This window comes from Thermobia domestica, chromosome 8 (assembly GCF_964235325.1).
Source record: "Thermobia domestica chromosome 8, izTheDome1.hap1.1, whole genome shotgun sequence".
NCBI lineage: Eukaryota > Metazoa > Arthropoda > Insecta > Zygentoma > Lepismatidae > Thermobia > Thermobia domestica.
This window is the reverse complement of record NC_137461.1, coordinates 285,570,019-285,592,781: the sequence shown is the minus strand read 5'-3', so window position 1 is coordinate 285,592,781 and position 22,763 is coordinate 285,570,019. Positions and strand designations below refer to the sequence as shown.

Genomic DNA, 22,763 nt, shown 5'->3' with positions numbered 1-22,763 from the left:
CAATTTTCACCAAATTTAATCACACAACATGCATTTACGTAACATTACATGTAACCACGTGTTTCCAAAGTCAAGATACACTATTTCTACACGATACAGATCACATTTTCTGATGAAAACTTTACGGCTCATTTTCGCACAACTGCTCCGCCAAAGTTACAGCGTTTTGTCACGACACGGCAGCATGAAGCCCAGACCTCACCACTTGTGATAATGATTTATGGGGGTTCATAAAGGGCATCGTTGCACTAAACCGTTAAGATACTACTGGCGAACTAACAAGCTGTGAAGCAAGCTTTTACTCAAGTTACATCTACAATGCTCCGCAAAATGTCGCACAGAACCTGGCGGTGTATTATCTTTTGCCATGAGAATCACGGTCGACAGACTAATTCTATGGACACTTTATATGTTTCCTATCTCAATAAAACTATCTCAATTGTCGCTCATGTCATTCAGTTCTTTCCGTGTAGTTATTTACGAACATTTAGTGGTTTATGTTGCTTATTTTCAGGGATAACGGAACTTTTTGGCCACCCTGTACATTTTTAAAATTGGGATAAATTCGCGTCCTTGTCTCTGACCGATTTCAATTCCACACAAAAGGCTCTTGAATATAAAGAGAACATATAGCTACACGTTTCGTAAAAATGTAATTTAAAGGAATTTAAAATATTTTCTTAAGATATCGTGAATGAATCCCCTTTACTTTTAACTTCAGCCCGAAGTAACAACCGTAATTCACAGAAGTCTCAAAGAAAATAATCATTTTTACGAAGTTTATCGTGGAACACATCATTTAAGATTGCGTTAATTCCCATATTCCGCATGTCTAGTGAATATCACGTTAACATTTGGTTCACGTAGTTCCGGGTTCGATTTCCGGTGTGAAAGCAATAAAATTTGAGCACGTTACGTCAGGTTCAGATTGTACCTTAAACTTCAGGTCCACGTCTCAAAAAACTTCGGTGCTGGAAAGAGACGGCTAAATTGCAACAGTCAAGAACAATCAATCATAAGCACTGGGGATAACTGAGAAGTCTCAAACGAAATACACATCATAGTAAATTACAAGCAGCACTGTCACAGTGCAAACCACGTAAAGAAATTTGGTTTGTTGGAGTGTACAGCACGTAAAGAAGTTTGGATTGTTGCAATGTACACCATGTAAAGAAGTTTGATCTGTCACAGTGTACAGTACGTAAAGAAGTTTGATTTGTTGCAGTGTATACCACGTAAAGAAATTTGGTTTGTTGGGAGTACAGCACGTAAAGAAGTTTGGTTTGTTGGGAGTACAGCACGTAAAGAAGTTTGGTTTGTTGCAGTGTACACCACGTAAAGAAATTTGGTTTGTTGGAGTGTACAGCACGTAAAGAAGTTTGGTTTGTTTCAGTGTACACCGCGAAAAAATGATTTGTTGGAGTGTACAGCACGCAAAGACGTTTAGTTTGTTGCAGTGTACAATGCGAAAAAAATTGATTTGTTGGAGTGTACGACACGTAAAGAAGTTTGGTTTGTTGCAGTGTACATCACGTAAAGAAGTTTTAACGCATAAACACTCAGTAAGAAAATCTAAAAAATATTTATAGAAAAATGAAATGAAATTCGAATTAGCGTCCCACGATTATGCCCTTTACGCTAATGGAGACGGATGGTTAAGGTAAGTAAATGCTGATGGAAGAATAGGTGGAATGGGGATGAGGGAGTAAACGGAAGTACCTCGAGAAAACCCACGGACATGATGTTATCCACCACAAATTTACTTGGCCGCGGATCGAAGTAGGGACGCTACGCATCAAAGGTAAATATTCTTTCACTGAGCCAGCGTCCCCCTCCCGAAGAGCCTTGGAAATGTTGGCAAAAAGGTATTTATTATACACGGCAAAGTACGGTAATTTTGCTCTGGTTGTACGAATACCATTGTTTCACTCCCTACAAGTGCACCGTTACGCACTTTGATTTAAAAATAATAAAATATGGGAAAAGAAATTGAACAATAGTAGTAAGCAATTCTATCGGTCCGATTAGATAAAAAGTATACTTCTTGCAACCCTGCAATTGATTGACGAGCCAAAACTCCTCCCACCCTGTTTCGTTCATTTCACTGTATCGCCCGAACTGACCTAAACTTGCGTCACACAGTTCGCGCTCCAACTTTTAAAAATAAATCTCTTTGAAGATGAACGACGTGTGTAGTGATAGTTACGGAAGTGGGGAGGGAGAGTCAAGACGTTGTTGAGGGGAGGGGGAAGGGATACGTTGGGAGGCCAAGGCTTGTAAAAAGACATGAGTTGGTAGTTTTGTGATACTTGCGGCTCAGTTCGAACCTCAGAGTGACAAGATGCTGTCGAAGAGTACGGACGTCTGCGTGATCCTTCTCCTGGCTGTTTCCATCGCGACGGTGAGTTCGGCGCCCAGGACGCCGAGGCGCACCAACTTCTGTCCAACTTTGCCGCAACAAAAGGAGTTTACTATAGACCAGGTAAGGTGGTTGTTGACTTACTATTATAATTTTCAATAATATTATTTCTTCTTTCCTAGCCAGGAAAAATTAGTACGATCATAGATAAGCCTATGCACAATCTGGGTCCTCAATAGAGTATTTCTAGTGAAAAGACAATCAAAAGACTTGTCCTCAGTGGCGGCTCTTGAGGGAATTTCATCGGTAAATAATTAAATTTTACGGCTAGAATCTAAACGAAAAAAAATGCTTGCCTAATATACTAATTTATGCATAATTTTCTGAAGTGATAGCTTGTAAAGATCATAATCATTATCATCATCATAGGTATTCTGCAATTATTGGCAGGTCACTTGCCGCAACTAAGGAGTTTCTATGTTCTACGGTCTTTCGCTAAGCTCTTTGTCTTCAAGTACGATTTTTCTGTTTTAATATCGTCCATTAATTATAATCTCCTTCGCTCCCTCCCTGTCTTTCCTGCCACCATACCTTCAAGCACGTTTTTCATGATACAGTTTCTTCTTATCCAATGTCCCATCCAGTTTCTTTTCCTTTTTTAAAATAATATCTTAAAATTGTTCTTTTCTCCTCCACCATTTCTAACACCTTCTCATTAGTTTTCCGATCGACGCAGCTAGTTCTCTCCATTCTTCTCCACACTCGCATTTCGAAATCTTCAGGTCATTTTTTAACCATTTCTTGTGTAATGTCCATGTTTCTAACCCATACAGTGCAATACTTTATACGAAGCATTTTATGAGTCTTTTTTTATCAACTCTTTATTCAAGGACCCACAAAATAGACTTTTCTTCCTCCTAAAGACTTCTTTCGGCATTCCTATTCTTGCCTTTATTTCACTTTCACACTTCATATCATCACTACCCAAGTATTAAAAACTAGTCACCTGTTGAATTTTCTCCCCTTGACATCAACCGCTTCGTCCCAATCACAATGTATTTTTCCTTCCTCACATTTATTTTCATCCCATATTCTTCACAGTCCTTCCTTAAGAGTCTTCATCCCGGCGGAATTAAAATACCGCTAATTTTACAGTAATTATGTGATATCTTCAAACAGATAAAATATAATCGAAATGTGGAACAAGAGCGCTCTAGACAATATTATTTTACATGAGATACCGTTATCACGACTCATTTATCAGCTTTCGATTTCGAGCCATTTTGAAAATCGGCATTTATTTTCGAGTTTCTAAACAGCTGAAAACGGAAAGCCACTAGGTGACTTGTGATAACGGTACCTCACGCAAAATAATATTGTCTAGGGCGCTCTTGTTCCATATTTCAATTATCTTTTATCTATTTGAAGATATCACATAATTACTGTAAAATTAGCGGTATTTTAATTTCGCCGGGATGAAGACTCTTAAGTTTTCTAACATCTTATTGATTTTCTCTTTAAATACAGTAGAGATAATTTTTTTTTTTTTTTTTTTTTTTTTTACGGATGTGGCTTGCCTAAAGAACCGACATTGGTTCTCACTAAATGTCTTTGCAGTAAATTTAGTATCGATTGTCACTCACACAAATGATCAGCATGTTTATCAGAAACCGGATGTTAAGAAAAATTTTTTAGTGTTGAAAGATAATAAAAATGAATGTCATTGCTTCAATTTCAGCAAAGTTTCTTTTGTTTAGTTTTTGCCTATTTCGCACTATATTAGTTATACTCAGTGCCGTATTTTGTTCAGTTTTTGCCTATTTCGCACTATATTAGTTATACTCAGTGCCGTATTTTGTTCAGTTTTTGCCTATTTTGCATTATATTAATTATACTTAGTGCCGTATTTTGTTCAGTTTTTGCCTATTTTGCATTATATTAGTTATACTCAGTGCCGTATTTTGTTCAGTTTTTGCCTATTTCGCACTATATTAGTTATACTCAGTGCGCTTCCGGGCTTAAGCCCCCCGAAATCTTACTTACTATACTAAAGTATATGAAATATCTTGCAGAATTTTCACATTTTCAGGCAAAGTCCTCCCGAAAGCTAGCAAAGCCCCCCCCCCTGAAACAAAATCGTAAATACACCACTGGTTATACTATTGCTTAAAATGCTGAATATAGTGCTTATTATTTGTCCACTTTCTTAAAAAAAAAAAAAAAAAAAAAAAATAGGACTTCATTGGAATAACGACATAGTTCTCTTTTCCTTAAAAAATCGGTTTGTCCCCCCTTAAAAAAAATACACATAAGCAAGATCCCAGCGTGGAATAACATTTTTTTTACTCATATTCTGTATCTGTAGGAAAAATAAAAGAGCAAGGTTATTGTGCCTATATCTGGTGTGAAGGGTCCCTGGTTCGATCCTATAGAATGTCCTATTTAGCCTGGTGGAATGAAAATGTGTGAGAAACAGGAGAACTATTTGTAAACCCAACGGACACAATGCTATCCAGCACCAACTTACGTGTGCTGCTGGGATCGAACGAGAGTTTCTCGTACCAGAGTTGAACGCTGTACAAGTAACTGAGTCACGGTGGCTCTGTTAAATAAGGGAATGAGACACGGGCGTCTCTGGCAAGGGGACGAGGGGGACGCGTCCCCCCAATATTTTGAAGTACAAAATATTCAATAGTTTATTTTAATTTAATTCATTTACTAACGACAGAATAACATAAATAATAATAATTATATTTATTTGTCATATAATATTCAGGCTGTGAAACAATTATAACAGAGTTCTTGATATACCTCAGAAGGTCTCTGAAGGTAAGCAGAAAGGAAATTGAATCGAACATAATAAACAGGTTACGCTAGATAGTAACATTTAAATTACTTTCTTTGATGTTTCCCCAAAATTTTACATGCCAGAGACGCGAGTGGAATGAGGCACTGCTAACAAACAAACAATCGATCCTGACGTTAGGTTGTTGACAAGTTTATTTTTACTTGGTTAACTCTTATTTGTTTCTTTTTTCTTTATCAAATACGGATTGCATATAAATTTCCGTCACATTACTGGAAGCTTTTTTTCTTTTCTTTTCTTTTCTTTCTTTTTTTTTTTTTTTTTTTTTTTGTAATGCTTTTAAGCTGAATTTTTGCAGACACATGAGTCACTAAGACTTAAAACAATACAGACACACACTGTTTATAAATGTCAGAAGACAACATTTAATCATCATTGACAAAATGTTGCTATTTAATGCAAACTTTATTGTGCAGTATTTCTGATTTTTTTTTTTGTTTTTGTTTGTTTGTTTGTTTTACGCCTCACGTTTATGCCGGCTACGCTAAAGGAGACGGTGATGATGAGAAATGAATGAAATGGTGGCATGAAGAAAATGAGAGGAAACGGGAGAACCCCAAAGAAACCCACGCACATGGTGTTTGTCTATCACAAAATTCACTTAGCGGGAACAGCGTTTGAACCCGGGACCCCATACACCAGAGGTGAACGCTGCACCACTGAGCCACGGCGGTCGCCCCTATTTCTGATAGTATTACAGTGCTGAAGGTGTCATTCATTTTTTAAACTGTGGGATTTCTCGGGATTCTCTCGCTTTTTCCCATTTTCTTATCCCATAAAATGAAATAAAAATGACATGAAATCTGTCAGTTTTGCGTCCAACGGTCATGCCGGTAAGCTAAAGCAGGCAATAATGATGAGAAATGAATGAAATGGTGGAATTAAGACAGTGGGAGGAAACGGGAGAACCCCAGGAAAACCCACGCACACGGTGTTTGTCCACCACAAATCTCACTTGGCGCGAGCTGGGATCGAACCAGGAATCCCACAGACCAAAGGTGAACACTCTACCACTGAGGCACCGCGGACCTCCTTATCCCATCAAGATGTCATTAATTATCTAATCTGGGTTTTTTCCCCAATTTCTTATCAGAGTTTCAACCTATGCTGTGTATATGAAGTGTCGGAAACCCTATAGAACGGCTATTCTTATCCATCTGTTTTTCTGCTTGCCGGCAGGTAGCACACATAAACGGTAATAGATTTTTGCAAACGATTCAATGTTTCAAGAATAGGTTTCCTGTCCTCCTGTAATCCTCTATTCAAACCGAAAATGGTTGAAATTAGCCAATTCCGGTTTCAACTTTTTTGAGTGACGGTAACACAAAAATAGTAGTAGACAGCAACAAATTATTTTGCAATAGGTTTAGCGTCCCAAGAGAGCATATCGTGATCACCTGCAACACTCTGCTAAAACCGGAAGTGGTTGAAATTCACTACTACTTCGGGTTCCAATACTGATTTTCATAGAGCAAAAACGGTAAATGATGTCGAGGAGCTGTTTCTTGTCATTAATTCAGAGATAAATTCCATCTTCTCCGTCGATATTCTATTCAATCCAAAGGTGGTAGAAATCAACCATTTCCGGTTTCAATGTTCGTCGCTATAGAACGGAAACAGTAATAGAAACAAACACTTTTTTAATCGTTTCAGCGTCTCAAGAGAACATAACATCACCACCTACATTACTGTACAACACTGGAAATGGTTCAAATTTACTAGTACTTCCGGTTTGAGTATTGATTTCCATAGACCAAAAATGGTGAAAGATATTAAGAAATGTTTGTTTGCAATCGATTCACCATCCCTAGAGTAGGTCCCAAATCTTTCACAATCCCCGGAAGTGTAAACGACCGTGGTTGCTCAGTGGTAGAGCATTCATCTCTGTTGCATGGGATCCTTGGTTCGATCCGAGCTCACACCAAGTGAACTTTATGGTGGACAAACATCGTGTACGTGGGTTTTCTCGAGGTCCTCCCGTTTCCTCCCCCTTTCTTCATTCCACCATTTCTTTCATTTCTCATCACCGTCTGCTTTATTCTAGCCGGCATAATCGTGGGACGTTAAACTTAAAGATTTCATTTCATTTCAAATCGGAAGTGGTATAAATCAATCGTTTCATATTTTAACCTTGATCACCAGAGAAGAAGCAGATTTCAGCAATCGATTCACATTATTAAGAAGCTCGTGGAGGAAAACCAATGTCAACCATTACACTGAACGCTTCCTTTGCTTTTACTTGATGAGTTTTTGAACTCCATCCTATACACTGAAATAGTATTTTGTTCTCATTTTTGATAATTCTGTAAAAAGGTTTTAATTTGCATAATTATTTAGTTTTGAATAAAGTAGAAATCTTGAAAAGGAATATTTTTTAAAAAAATGTGAAACATGTAGCATTTTGAAATATGCTAAAGTGTAAATGCTTATTGTAAGTTCCGTTTTATTCATAATTTCACGTTTTATTCCTGTCATGGCTTGTGCTTCCTTGCTCGCTCTTCATCGCTTCCACCAGGGGTGTACCCTCAGGTTAGGAACCATTGCTCTAGGTTTTATATACGCTGTCATACCTCAAATATGCGAAGTTCTAACCTCACCAATATTTTTTTATGTTTAGTCAAAAAATATCTGTTAACATGAAATTTGTTTGCTTTTAACCTGAAAAGAATTCTAACCCCAGCACATGGGATATGGACACCACCGTTACCGGTGAAGATGGTAACGGATTGAATCCAGTAAAGGACTCGGATGAGATAATTGCAATAAGAAGAGCTACTTATCCTTGCATTGTAGGCAACTAACATTTCGTTGCTACTGGGCAGGTTGCATAGAAGCTAGTGTGTTATAGATTTTAAACGGGATATGAATAAACACCGTTACACGTGAATACATTAACGGATTGACTCTATTAAGGAACTCGCTGGAGATAATAGCAATAAGAAAAGCTACTTATCCTTGTATTATAGGCAACCAACATTTCTTTGCTACTGTGCAGATTGCATAGAAGCTACTGTGTTATAGATTTTAAACGGGATATGAATAGCCACCGTTACAACGTGAATACATTAACGGATTGACTCTATTAAGGAACTCGCTGGAGATAATAGCAATAAGAAAAGCTACTTATCTTTGTATTATAGGCAACCAACATTTCTTTGCTACTGTGCAGATTGCATAGAAGCTAGTGTGTTATAGATTTTAAACGGGATATGAATAGCCACCGTTACAACGTGAACACATTAACGGATTGACTCTATTAAGGAACACGCTGGAGATAATAACAATAAGAAAATCTACTTATCCTTATATTATAGGCAACCAACATTTCTTTGCTACTGTACAGGTTGCATAGAAGGTAGGGTGTGTTGAACGGAATATGAATAGCCACTTTTACCAGTGAAAGTGTTAACGGATTGATTCCATTAACGACCTCAGTCAAGATAATTGCAAAAAGAAAATGTGTATATACCTTTATTATAGGCAACCAACATTTTGTTCCTACTGGGCAGGTTGCATAAAAGCTAGGGTGTGTTATAAATTTTAAACGGCATATGGTTAGTCACCGTTACTCGTGATGTTAACTTATTGACTCCATTAATGAACTCATTAGAAATAATCGCTCTAGCTGTCTATGGCAATAAATAATTAAATAAATGATTTTAACTCAAGGGTTACCATATGGAGAGCTAACGAAAGGTATGTTTATAAATATAACAATATTATAAATGCAACATGCTTGTTCCTAATAAATACACTGCCTAAATGATTCTTGGGTATATCGTAAAATGAGCTGATTGACAAACGAGCTATAGTTATCTTTTGTGACACATATAACGGATACTATTTGTCATAATCCTTTATCGTACAGTGTAGTAAATAAACTTTTCAGTAATTAGAAAATATATAAATATTTACTTGTACTCTTAAACGTCACAGACAAAACTGAATGGCTTTTATGGACGTTTTCTCTGTCTTTATCATCTTGTGGGTCACTTGCGGTTTCAGGAAACTGTGTCAGGTCAAAAGGTTAAGATATACGTACATTTTGAGATCTTAGTCGCTCAAATTGTGTTTTAAGGCAGTTGAATGAATACCGTCCACACCATGTTTTCTTTCTTTTTTATATCCAGTAAATTTTATAATTATATTATTAAGACATAACCTTAATAGATAGTTCTTTTCAGTCCGAATTTTGATTATGAGTATTAAACATTAGAGCCTATAAATTTTGAAATATGTGAGTTTCAACGCAAGAATAGATTTTCTGTTCTGAGATATACGGAGAAAATTCGATTAGACGTGACACATGGCACGAACGTTGGAACTATTTGTGCCACACGTGATACAATGTCCTTTATTTAGGCCTACTGTTAAAAGCAACGTGAGTTGTGGGCTATTCGGAATAACGGATTGAACTTACGATTCAGAAATGAAAACTATCAGAACACATACACTTTGCGTTAACACTAATTGATCTTTAACTGAAGAGAGTAGTGCGTAACAGCATTATCCCTACTTCTTTAATTCTAAAAGCTGCTACATCCAGTAGGTTGAAGATTAGGTACCTTACCACAGATCAAAAATGTAATTTTTTAACATCATCATTATAGGTATTCTGCCATTATTGGTAGGTCACTTGCCGCAGCTGACATGGTCCATGCTTCCATGCTCCACGGTCTTCCGCTAACCTCTTCGTCTTCATGTATGATTTTTTTGTTTTGATATTGTCCATTTATTATAGTCTTCTTTGCCCCCTCCCTTTCTTTCCTGCCACCATATCCTCTACCATTTCCCACATGATACACTTTCTTCCTAGCCAATGTCCCAGCCAGTTTCTCTTCCTCTTTTTAATAATATCTAAAATTGTTCTTTCTTCACTCACCATTTCTAAGACCCTCTCTCCGCTCGACCTGTCTAGTTCTCACCATTCTTCTCCACACTCACATTTCAAAAGCTTCCAGTCCTTTCTCATCATTTTTGTGTAATGTCCATGTTTCTGACCCATACAGTACAATACTCCACATGAAGCATTTCTTACGAGTCTTTTTCTCAACTGTATTCAAGGTCCAACAAAATAGACTTTTCTTGCTCCTAAAGACTTGCTCACCATTCATATCATTGCTTTTATTTCATGTTCACACTTGATATCATTACTAATAATACTATCCAGGTATCGAAAACTAGTCACTTGTTTTATTTTCTCCCCTCCTATTTCTATATTTGACACAGGACACTTCATTCTAATCACTATGGCTTTTGTCTTTCTTACATTTACTTTCACTCCATATTCTTCAGACCCCTTCCTCAAGTTTTCTAACATCTTACTGATTTCTTTTTCAAACTTCGCAACGAGCGCCATATCATCTCCAAAGCGTACCAAATGCCGACCTCATTAAATATGTAGGGTCTTTTATCACTTCCAGATATGTATTCAATAATGTTAGCGAGAGATAACATCCCTGTGGAACTCTCCTTCCAATTGCACACGACTGAATAAGAATATTCTATTTCATGTGTCTCCTGAGAGTTCCTAATAGAGATGTTGAGAAACAGTCTTGAATCTGGTTTATGTCAAAGCTAAAATTTCATCTGTTACTCGTGGGTGGTATTACAATACAGTTAGAGGAAGTATAACTCTTCCTACTTTTTTACTAAAAAGTAGGAAAAGTAGGACAACTTGAATCTCTGAAAATGTGTATATCATTAACATCATTGTTGTTCACGAGGCGATACAGAATTTTCATTACAAGATACGATGCGATATAGAATATTCATGACAAGATACAAGGCGATACAGAATTTTTATGACAAGATACAAGGCTATACAGAATATTCATGACAAGATACAAGGCGGTACAGAATTTTCATTACAAGATACGAGGCGATAAAGAATTTTCATTACAAGATACGAGGCGATAAAGAATTTTCATTACAAGATACGAGGCGATAAAGAATTTTCATTACAAGATACAAGGCGATACAGAATTGTTATGACAAGATACAAGGCTATACAGAATTTTAATTACAAGATACGAGGCGATATAGAATATTCATGACAAGATACGAGGCGATACAGAATTTTCATGACAAGATACGAGGCGATACAGAATTTTCATGACAAGATGCGAGACGATGCAGAGGTCTTACAATAGAAACAAGCTTTTCGAGACAAGATAGCAATTTTACGACTTCTTGAACAACACAGACTCAAATCTCGTCTCGAGGACAACATTAGTTAGCATTTTCACATTTGATGAGATATCCGGATTCGATTTCCAGTAGGAGTTCCTATACGTAGTTTCATCCTATTTTGATATTTTCTGAACCGAATACTTCAAGCAAGAATCGAACCTGTAACCAAGCACACCGAAAGCATAAGTGTTTGCCAATTTTCTCTGTGGCTTTCATTATTGTTGTCCAGGAGACGACATATATATATATATCTCGTCTCAGAAACTGGACGAAAAGAATATTTTCAAATTCGAAACGAATCGAGTCTCATGGACAACACTAGTTCACTCAAGCCGTAGATATCAAACACTGTTTTAGTGTGACTTGGTTTATAGTATAAAAATTATAGATTGATAAAGGGATTGTACGAACATAATGAAAAACATTTATCAACGTTAAAAGAAGCACAAGTCACTATATAATATATTCCAACTATTATAAATATGGTGTAAATGTTGTTGTATTGCAAAATACGTGGGCCTGTGACATGGAAGGATTCTGATTACTTCTAGATGACATTAAGAGTCTTTATCCCGGCGAAATTAAAATACCGCTAATTTTACAGTAATTATGTGATATCTTCAAATAGATAAAAAGATAATCGAAATGTGGAACAAGAGCGCCCTAGACAATATTATTTTACATGAGAAACACGACTCACTTATCTGCTTTCGATTTCGAGCCATTTTGAGCTCGAGCATTTATTTTCGCGTTTCTAAACAGCTGAAAACGGAAAGCCACTAGGTGACTTGTGATAACGGTACCTCACGCAAAATAATATTGTCTAGTGCGCTCTTGTTCCATATTTCAATTATCTTTTATCTATTTGAAGATATCACATAATTACTGTAAAATTGGCGGTACCGTATTTTAATTTTGCCGGGATGAAGACTCTTAAGAAAAAAAACACCAGGAAAAATTTTGCACGTAATTTTACAAAATGAGACTAGAAATAATTCTTTAAAATTAGACTTCTACAAAATTCACGAAAAGAGATACAAAAAAAACTTATTTATCGTCTCGTCTAGTCTCGTGAGGAACGATAACTTTCATATTTTTACATTATTTTTCTTGAGTTCACTTGGCTTACTGGTTCCTCTTGAATTACCCATATCATGGAGTAGGAATGTACCCGTGGGGGTCTCATGGGTCCTGAACCCCCCAAAACTTCCTAACTCAACACGCATTTCCACACTTTCCAAGGATTGATGTAGCATGGAAATTTAATCTTACACTTCATCTGTGTTCTTTCTCTTATAAAAACAATCTAGTTCTATCATTTTATTTCCTTAAAATGTAGTTGGAAGTATTTTACAATTAGCCTACTTATCGTCTTTCCGAGTGCAGAATATTAGCCGTACCATATTGCATAAACGAAGTGGTTTGTAATATTGGTATCCCCTCTCCAAAGCTTACAGTTAGACCGCTTTCAACAAAAAATTTCTTGCTCCGTGCCTGCGAAAGAGATATGAACGCTGAGATATCGGAGCAGATAAGAATAAACATGTTCAAAGTAAGACTTGAACCGATGATCACCTCGCAGTTGTCATCCAAGTGCCTCAGACCAGGGCGGATCCAGGATCGACTTCTGGGGGGGAAGCTGTGGGTTGTCATACTGCTACTTAGAGCTACTTTTAAGAGCTTCAAGCTCTGGAATGGGTTTTATTTATATAAAAAATAAAGTTTCCTCTTCTGGAGGGGGGCGATCGCCACTGGTCCCCTGGATCCGCCACTGGTCAGACGTCGTGATTACATGTTTTGGGCACAAGGGAGCACTGTGATGTTTTATCGTGCAAAACAATAATTCGTAATTTGAAGTATCATTTGACGAAACTTTTTTTTTCTATCCAGAAAGGACACATTGAGCGAATACTACAGTAGAACAAATTATCACCTAGTAACATTTAATATCAGGCTCCTAATATATATATATCAGGCCTAATATATATATATATATATATATATATATATATATATATATATATATATATATATATATATATATATAGATAGATAGATAGATAGATAGATAGATAGATAGATAGATAGATAGATAGATATAGATATAGATGTATAGATATATAGATATAGGCCTATATTTAAAAATGTTAATTCTATTCATGTAACAAATCATTTCATGGCGCCATGTTGTGTAAACTACAATTCGCTGTCGGAACTTTAAACACGTATTTTAACTCTTTACTCGGCAAAGTCGCTTCTATTTTTATTTCGAAACCATTTACATATAACCTTGTGTCCTTTCATACAACGATTTCTTCACTTCGGATCAAAAGAGCACGGACCACCAAGTTCATGCTCTACGAAGATATATATAAAAAAAAGAAAATAATGTTTTAAAAAAGATAAGCTCGGAGAGACAATCAATCTAAAATAGATTAATCTGAATCAATGTTAGATCGTTCTCACAAAAATTTCAGGTAATATTCGATTTTATCGTCAACAAATGGAACTTACTAAAAATTAAAAAAAAAAAAAATCTGCAGTATGAATAGTATATAAATATCTATTGTGTGCTGCTAAAAGGCAAAACTATATGAACTCACATAGTTCAATCAATAGCCCAAGGATTACTAGAAGTTAGGATCCTGCTTTTAAAATAGCAGCATCTAAATTATAAAGTCGTATATTTTCATATTACTGAAAGTTATCTCTATATTGTCATTATACTCTGTTCCTGCCCACGTGTTCAACCACATACAACAGGGCCTTTGAGTTTATCGTTTGTATGGAAGTGTTTTCCGGAAAGAAGGAACATTCGACTGTAGTTCCCACCATACTCCATCTACTTTCAGTTTGAGCGAGCCAAGTGGCAAGACAGTGCGGACATAAACATGAACTATATCGAGTTATGAACACTGAACATGTAGGACAAAATCGAGAATTCCGCCAAGTGAGGGGTGGTGTGATAATTTCCAACTTGTTGCGGAAGTTGAAAGATTGTCCGGGAAGCACTGTACTTCAGTTGGTGAACTTAAAGACTCTTTGAATGCATTGGCGGGAACAGAGTACAAAGATGGTATAGAAAAAAAGTGGTATCACGCTGTGTTATCTGTATAGTGAATTTCTGTACCATAAATCTTTTGCACACATCATTTGTCGTTTGTGTTTCTCAGTTTCTGTTCCGTAAAACTTTCGCATATATCATTCGTCATTTTTGTTTCCAGTTCCTGTACCATACATCTTTTGCACACATCATTTGCCGTTTGTTTTACAATGTCTGTACCATAAATGGTTCGCACACTCCATTTACCATTTGTGTTTTACAGTTTCTGTATCATAAATCTTTTACATACATTTGCACTTTGAGTTTCACAGTTTCTATAACACAAGTCTTGTACACATCATTTGTAGAGCCTGTCTATTCCACCTGTACCCTCGGAAAATATGTGAACTATACTTCGGCCCCACCCCCGCCTACCCTCTGGCGGATGAAACCCTCCCTTTCCGTAGCGAAAAGAAGTGAATGACCTCAGCTGTGTTGCCAATTTGTCATTTAATCGTTTGGTCTTGACGAATGAAGATCGTAGGCTACTTATAGTGGCTAACAAGACAGAGGACAGCGAAGTCCATGGAATAATTCATTGTGGCAACGCTTCCGCATCCAACAATTGAAAGATCTCGGCCGCAGCAACTTATTCTTCCTCTATCGACAGCAGCGCCAGCAAGGGCACAGTTGAGACAGAAAGACTGTAGTTTGTGTTTCACTTCAAAATGATCCTTTTGTTTCTGGATGGCCCTCGTACATGTAATTAGACATATAAGAAAATTAATGCATCTTCCGTATCATTAATTGGGGTTTTCAATCTTCGGAGAAGACTTGTCCCCTCCTAAAGTATCCCCTGGATTCATAACTGATTCATAATGTCCTCAACAGACCAATCCAGAGATAACCATATTCTGAATATAGATCTGAGTCAGTCAAACCTTGATTCAAGTGCAGATTGAAATCTGATCCCGTAGTCTTAATTTATTACTTATCTTAATAGAGCTATTTTTTAAATTTTCTTTGTACAATTAAGTCGTTATCTAAGCATTGTCGTAATCAATCCTTGACTAAACTATTGATTGCACAAATAAATTAATTGCCAATTTAATCGTGAAAAATTGATAAATGTAAAAATAATAGTGTAGTATATGGCGTGATGCTTCTTAAATAATATCAAGACCTTTAATCTTTGCCATTCCTATCTACTCCAGTGCTGTTTAACTACTTTTTCTGGTATTTCAATGGCGGCTCGTGCTTGTGCAAATTAAGGGCAGTGAACAAAATGATAAATTAAGTGCATTAACTAGTCGGACTATTACTTTTTTTTAGCGCTTTAGAAAAGTATGTTACTAAAATAAGGAAATACTGTAATCCTTTAAGTCAATGGTTCTCAAACTTTCCGATAACGCGAACCTTTTGTTCATTTGGATAGTGATCTGCGGACCCCCTTGAAATGCTATCTGAAATTTCACGTGGTATTAATATATATATATATATATATATATATATATATATATATATATATATATATATATATATATATATATATATATATATATATATATATATTAGTCAGAATTACCACTGACAAGAAAAAGATCAAGAAAAATAATGCAATAATTAATTTATTCTAAAAATACATGATTGTTTCCTAGTGAACGAAATCTCAATTGAAAATACAGTAACTTTCAAGACTGATAATCATAAAAAAAAGAAGGAAATCCACATCTTAAATGATGTTCTCAAATGTGGGGTCACTAATGTGAGGAGTGAAATTCTTTTTTTTTTTTTTTTCATAATTGCATTGAAATCTGGAATAAGTTTTATCACCATCAATCTTAGGTCCGATTCCACATTAAGGGTCTTCACTACAGCGAAATTAAACTACCGCTAACTTTAGAGTTTTTCTCTAATACCTTCAAAACAAATAAAAATATTAGAAAAACAGAAACGTAGTGAACTAGACAATACGATTTTGCATGTGATACCTTTACCACAATTCACCTATCTGCTTTTGGTATGCCGCTATTTACAGAACCCGCAAAAAATGCTAAATCTATGTACAGTTGCAAATCGAAAGCAGATAGATGAGTTGTGATAACGGAATCACATGCAAAATCGTATTGTCTAGTTCACTACGTTTCTGCTTTTCTAATATTTTTATTTGTTTTGAAGGTATTAGAGAAAAACTCTAAAATTAGCGATAGTTTAATTTCTCTGTAGTGAAGACTCTTAAGACGATTTCACTTTAAGGTTTTAATAATGTGAAGAGCAAAAAAGGTGTACGCACGTAAGTAAGTGCTAGGGAAAGGCATCAAATGTTCCAATACCTTTTCAGATAACTTTTCATACTCACAGGGCAGAAATTTAGTAAAGTAGGAAAACACTTAAATTTAAAAACGTAGGTATAATTTTAATTGCTTTCTTTTTAGTAACTGAAAAAAATGCTTCTTGCATAACAGCTATGAGTTCCATTTTATTACAACACATTTCAATTTTTAGCCTGGCTAGGTTCCGCGGACCCAACTTTGAGAACTATTGCTTCTTGTCATTTGAAATAGATATCATAGTCGGCAGTCGGGCTAAGTTAAGGTTAGCAGAAAAATCAAAAATAAAAGTAATGCATGTAATTAGTAAACACAGTATTTCTTATAGGTTATTTCTCTTGATGAACTTGGCCGTAGCTACCGAACTGGGCACGTTTCAAACTGAGATTTATAGAAAATTCAGGGGGTCAACCACCCTCTTTGCTGCGCCCATGCCCATCCATATTATTCTGAATTATGTCATACAAAATCCCTGCTTTTAAAGGTCAGAAGTAACACTTCTGTTTAATCTTATTTACTTTTGTAAAATCGTATTTTTGTATCTAACGTAAAGGAGTGCTTTCTGTACTATGAAGCAGCTAAACAAAGTTGAACCTCTATCAGTAGCTACATGTCCAAGCATGTGATGATAACTTCTGTCTCGTGTGCATAAACCTGATCCATTATCGAATGTTAAACCATAATTATAAAGAAGACAAAATAAGTCACTGGCACAAGAAATTGAATTTGTTGATGATACAATATACTGTATTTATTTAAAAAGTATAACGTCAACTGCAGAAGCTGAAACTGGCAACACTGTTGACCAAAGATTGTAAAATGATTACTTTATTTTTCGGCTAAAAATCTGGCAGACAAACAGATTTCTACCTAAAGTCCTCCGAAATAGGATTAAAAATGTAAAGGTTATCGATAAATGTCGGTGAAGAGCACATGATTACAGCATGTGAGAAGTTCTGATTGGTAGAAAACACAGTAGAGAGTAGATTTGTAAAGGGCGTGCAATAGCATAGTTCATTTTGGTCACTGACATTATACAATCAGATAAAATCACAATCAACTTGTTGTTCAGCGTGTACGTGAGAGGCGAAACTTGCTAAACAAAACTGGGAAAAGACCAATGATTAAGCACATACTGTATTTTAAAACTAATTAGTGAGGCGTTCTAATCTGTTATGGACACAACAACATTCTTTGATGAAAATACTCCTACTAATATAGATTAGTAACGTATTTAGGATTTTGTTTCGGGGGGCTATGAACAACACGGAGAAGCAGGAGGCAATTGCCCACCTGAATTTGAGAATTAAATATATATTTTAATTTATGCATAAATTGAAGTTTTAATGGCAATAATTGCAGACTGGTGAATCACAAAAATTTAGCAGTGAATCTAGCCTTTTATTCTATTCATCGAAGAGAAAGGAAACATCCTCTTGGCTCACCTAATTTCCCGTTCTTCTCTCCTCTTAATCTTCTTTGATTCAAACATTTATCTTTCTTTATAACTAAACGATGTAAATATCCCTTTGCTATAATAACTAAAGTCCCGTTATGTTGATATCCGTGCGAGTTGGTGTTCGCTTATCAGGTCCTCTTACTGACGACGACCGACTTGAATCACAACTAACAACGGTCGAAAGTATGAAGGAAAAACGAAAGAAGAGGAAACAGAAGAGTAGAATGGACGAAAGAAAGAAAAAAGAACCTGACAAATAAGTATTAGTTCTTAACAAAGAGCATTAAGAAAATGGAAAGTCAATGAAATTCTAAGAAATGTTAAAAAGAATTATTGTTGTATGTGGAATGCGAAAAACTAACAAATTTATTTCGGGGAGAGGGGGCCCTGAGCCCGATAGCCCCTCTCCTAAATACGCCACTGAATACAGGATTATGTTTTCTTATATTTGTTTACAAATAATTGATTGAAAAGTTTGGAAAATGAAGTTTTGAAAAGAAACAATGGCGCAAAAAAGAGACGAAGACACTGGAATCTTAAAAACTACACAACGTTGAATTCCTTAATGGAGACAGGTTACCAAGTATTAAAAAATAAAATAAAATAAAAATGCAGAAGTAATATACACGGCGTGCATAGGGTTCTGCAGGCCTCTCATGCCGTTTCTTGAGACTTTAGTGAAAATCTGTTTTCCTTTTCGTAAATAAACCAGAGTAAATGGATGTTATACGAATAATGACACGACAGCCATTTTGTGGATAGGGGTCTTTTTATTTATTATTTTTTTATGGAACGTAAAACTTAAAGATTTCATCTCATTTTCCTCCTTTCAAATGTTTTAATGCCTTTCTTCCTTCTCGTATTAATTTATCGAGAAGTGAAGCAAGTAGTTGAAAATGTAATCGAAAACCATACCATTTTGCAGAAATGCATTGATCTATATACGCATACGCAACTTTAAATAATATATTTATAGGCGATTAAATTATTTTTTTCTGCATTGTCATACATAGCTAGATTTGTGTAGATTGAATAGAACCCAATACACATACAAGGTATACATTAAAAGAATTCTTTCTGTAATTTTAGTTAATTTTTACTTTTAGTAGGTTCTCTTTCATAAGTGAATTTATTTCTTAACCCAGTGTGTAGTTTTATAACCTGGGCGAGAAAAGGCAAGCAAGTATGATAGTCAACGTGGTGTGAATGAGCGAGATGTATTTGATGTTAATATGCCATGTATCTTTTGCTAGGCACATGTGTCGGATTAGGAATATCTATATACATAAAAGAGAACGTACAAATCCTTTGTCCGCTCATCACGCTAATACGGCTGAACCAATTTCTTTCATTTTTGGGGGGTTATTAGGATTTGGACCCTAGATGGTTTTTATCATATCACTTTAATTTTCAATTACCAGTGTCTTGAGATAATTGACCATTCAGGTGTCCACAAATCCTTTGTTAGTTCATCATAGGTAAAAATAAACGTATTTATATGCAACCCACATGACCGTGTCACTCGGCGGGTTAACATAAATGACAGGCGTTATAATGGTTTTTATCATATCACTTGAAAGCGAAAAAGTAAAAATTATCTAAGTAACAAAGTTTATTGCGTTCGGGGGTGACCGCAGCGAAGCGGGGCGGGTTAACATAAATGACAGGCGATATAATGTTAACATTTACTGCAATCTTCTATGGTTTTTATCATATCACTTGAAAGCGAAAAAGTAAAAATTATCTAAGTAACAAAGTTTATTGCGTTCCGGGGTGACCGCAGCGAAGCGGGGTGAACGCTGCTAGTCTGTCATAGCAATGCTTCTTTTGTGAAAGACTGCATAGTAATATAGTGCAGGTTTACAATAGGTCGTCAAATTTAAAAAAAAAAAAATCTTTCACTTCGCTTGCTTTGCTTGATTTCCTAAGACATTCTCCGCGCTTACCTTTTTGGCGGATGCCCAAATAATTGTGTACAGTTTGATAATATGCTTGCAAACTAATTGTCCATTTTAAAAAAATGACTATTCATGCGACAAAACGTATCAACCTTTGGTACGTAGCCACAACAAGCAAAAATTGTATCTTTACCGGGTCAGGGCAAGGTAAAGCAAGTGAGCCCGTGTAAGAATGAGTCGTTAGAGAGCAGGCACAAAGTGACAGCTTACTATTATGCAACACTTTTTAAAATTTATTTACTTTTATAAAAAGAATATAACAACATTAGAACTACTTATTTCCAAGTCCTTTCATATAATGGTGACATTTCAATACCAGACACTTAGAATGTCAACAACTTTGTTTCCACATCGCTAGCATACAAGGAAGACCTTAACAAAACTGTTATTATTTTATTTAATAACATTTTGTAGATGATAGGTGATTTACTTTCTAAGTTTCTAGGATTCTTCGCTGTTTTTATAATTAATTTAAAAAAAGGTATTAACGGTCTTATGCAGAATCGTCTTGACGTATGATTAGTGTCATACTAAAGGCCTGACTACTGCAGGAAACATATGTTAGTCGAACTCTTTAGTATGGCACTAATCACACATCAGAACGTTTTTGAATAAGGGCCTTAGTGTCTAAGGTAGGCAAGGGAGGCAAATGAAATATTGCCAAAACGTTAATTCAAAAAATCGCTAAATGAGAAATGAAATGACTTCAATTTCAGGCGAAAAGTCACTAAAATTTATTCGTAAAATTCCTTGTGTATATGCACGGTTTTAAATTTGCAGATGCAAGTTATTTGATGGAAGGTATCATGTTTCCAGTAATATCCTCTTATTCTTCTTTTTCTTCTATTGCTACTATAACACACAATCTGTAGTCACATCTTTGTCCAGAGGACGCCACCAATCCTTGAATTCGTTAATCATTTCCCCTTATTTTCTGTACTTTTGTTCATATTCTGAATCTAAAATACAGAAGAGGAAGTTCTTCACAACGCAAAAGCCCCTAGATTTTTAAGTCACCAAATCGTCATTTAAAAATCACCGAAAAATTAGCCAATCAGAAAAAATATTTTTTGTCACTGTCTTGGAAGTAAAATCCCCTAGATTTAGCGACTTGGCAACACTGGTGAATAATTCCGCCAAATCATGGTTGCGGCTAAAAGCGCTGTTTTATCTTGTTTGTAACAAAGGTCGCACCAAGTCAATCTAGTTAAGTATAAATTATAAAATCTATAGGAATAGCCATAGTGAGCACGTAAAAAGAAAATGGTATCATATATTGAATTGTGTTCTATAACGTTTTTACTTTAAAAGAAAAAGAAAATGTTTCTTACCACAATTAGGCCTAATGATTGTTGTTTACTCTAAATAAGGATATCCCTGCCATCCTGGTCAGTTTGGGTGTTTTGGAGGAATAAAAATGCTACTTAATATATGAACTTTGCGCTGTGTAAAGATTTCATGTGACTTGTCTGATTGTGTTTAATTATTTTTTTAACAGTTGGTGACAACCAGAAAAGTTTCACATTTATTTTGCTCGGAAGAAATAATTGAGGTTTTTACAAATACGTGGCTTTGTCCATATATATTAAGATTCGTAAGAAGCCTTCGACTGATGGGTAGGGGCCCTACGACTGAAAATTAATAAAAAAATAAAATAAATAAACTATTGTTTGACATAAAGATCAAAATCAAATGTTTATGACGTATGTACATGTTGATTAGTCACAGAGAATTTCAATAACGTCAGAACTCCATTATCAAAGAACCTTCGATGCTGTACGTTCATTCTTGGCTTTTGCGTCTTCAAGATGTCTTCCACGAACTGTTTGGCTTCTTGGCAAATGATTGGGTTACCTTCAAAGGAATGTGTCAAACCTATTTCTAGATCGTTTTACGCAAGACGAAAAATCAACACGTGACTAGGGATGGCCAAAAATTTTCGGATCCGGATATCCCGGATCCAGTGAGATCCGGATCCGGATCTTGCCGGATCCGGACCTAGATCCGGATCTCGGATCCGAATCTCAAATCCGGATCTCGGATCCGAACCTCAGATCTGGATCTCGGATCCGAACCTCAGATCCGGATCTCGGATCTGGGTCCGGATCTCGGATCCGGATCCGAAATTCGGATCTCGGATCTGGGTCCGGATCTCGGATCTGGGTCCGGATCTCGGATCTGGATCCGAAACTCGGATCTCGGATCTGGGTCCGGATCTCGGATCTGGATCCGAAACTCGGATCTCGGATCTGGGTCCGGATCTCGGATCTGGATCCGAAACTCGGATCTCGGATCTGGGTCCGGATCTCGGATCTCGGATCTGGGTCCGGATCTCGGATCTCGGATCTGGATCCGGATCCGAAATTCGAATCTCAGATCTTGATTCGTACCCAAACCTGCATCTGAAATTGTGATGATAAAATTGAATATCTAAAATTCGTCAAAACTTTTTTCAGATTCACTAATATAGTAGGTTGCTGTGCTTTTAAATGTTTCCATAACACGTTTGTACTACCTTTGTTCTTTATTTTATTTTGACCTTGCAATATTTACATC

General features: G+C 36.0%; 1 protein-coding gene across 1 annotated transcript in view; it reads left to right on the top strand.

Moving 5' to 3' along the window:
* Positions 1-2,240: 2,240 nt before the first annotated feature.
* LOC145693668 (uncharacterized) overlaps positions 2,241-22,763 on the top strand; it is a 42,183-nt gene continuing 21,660 nt past the window's right edge. Inside the window, exon 1 of the mRNA XM_081769903.1 lies at positions 2,241-2,482. Coding sequence (XP_081626029.1) covers positions 2,342-2,482 — 141 coding nt within the window. The 5' untranslated portion in view covers positions 2,241-2,341. The remainder of the gene's footprint in view (positions 2,483-22,763) is intronic.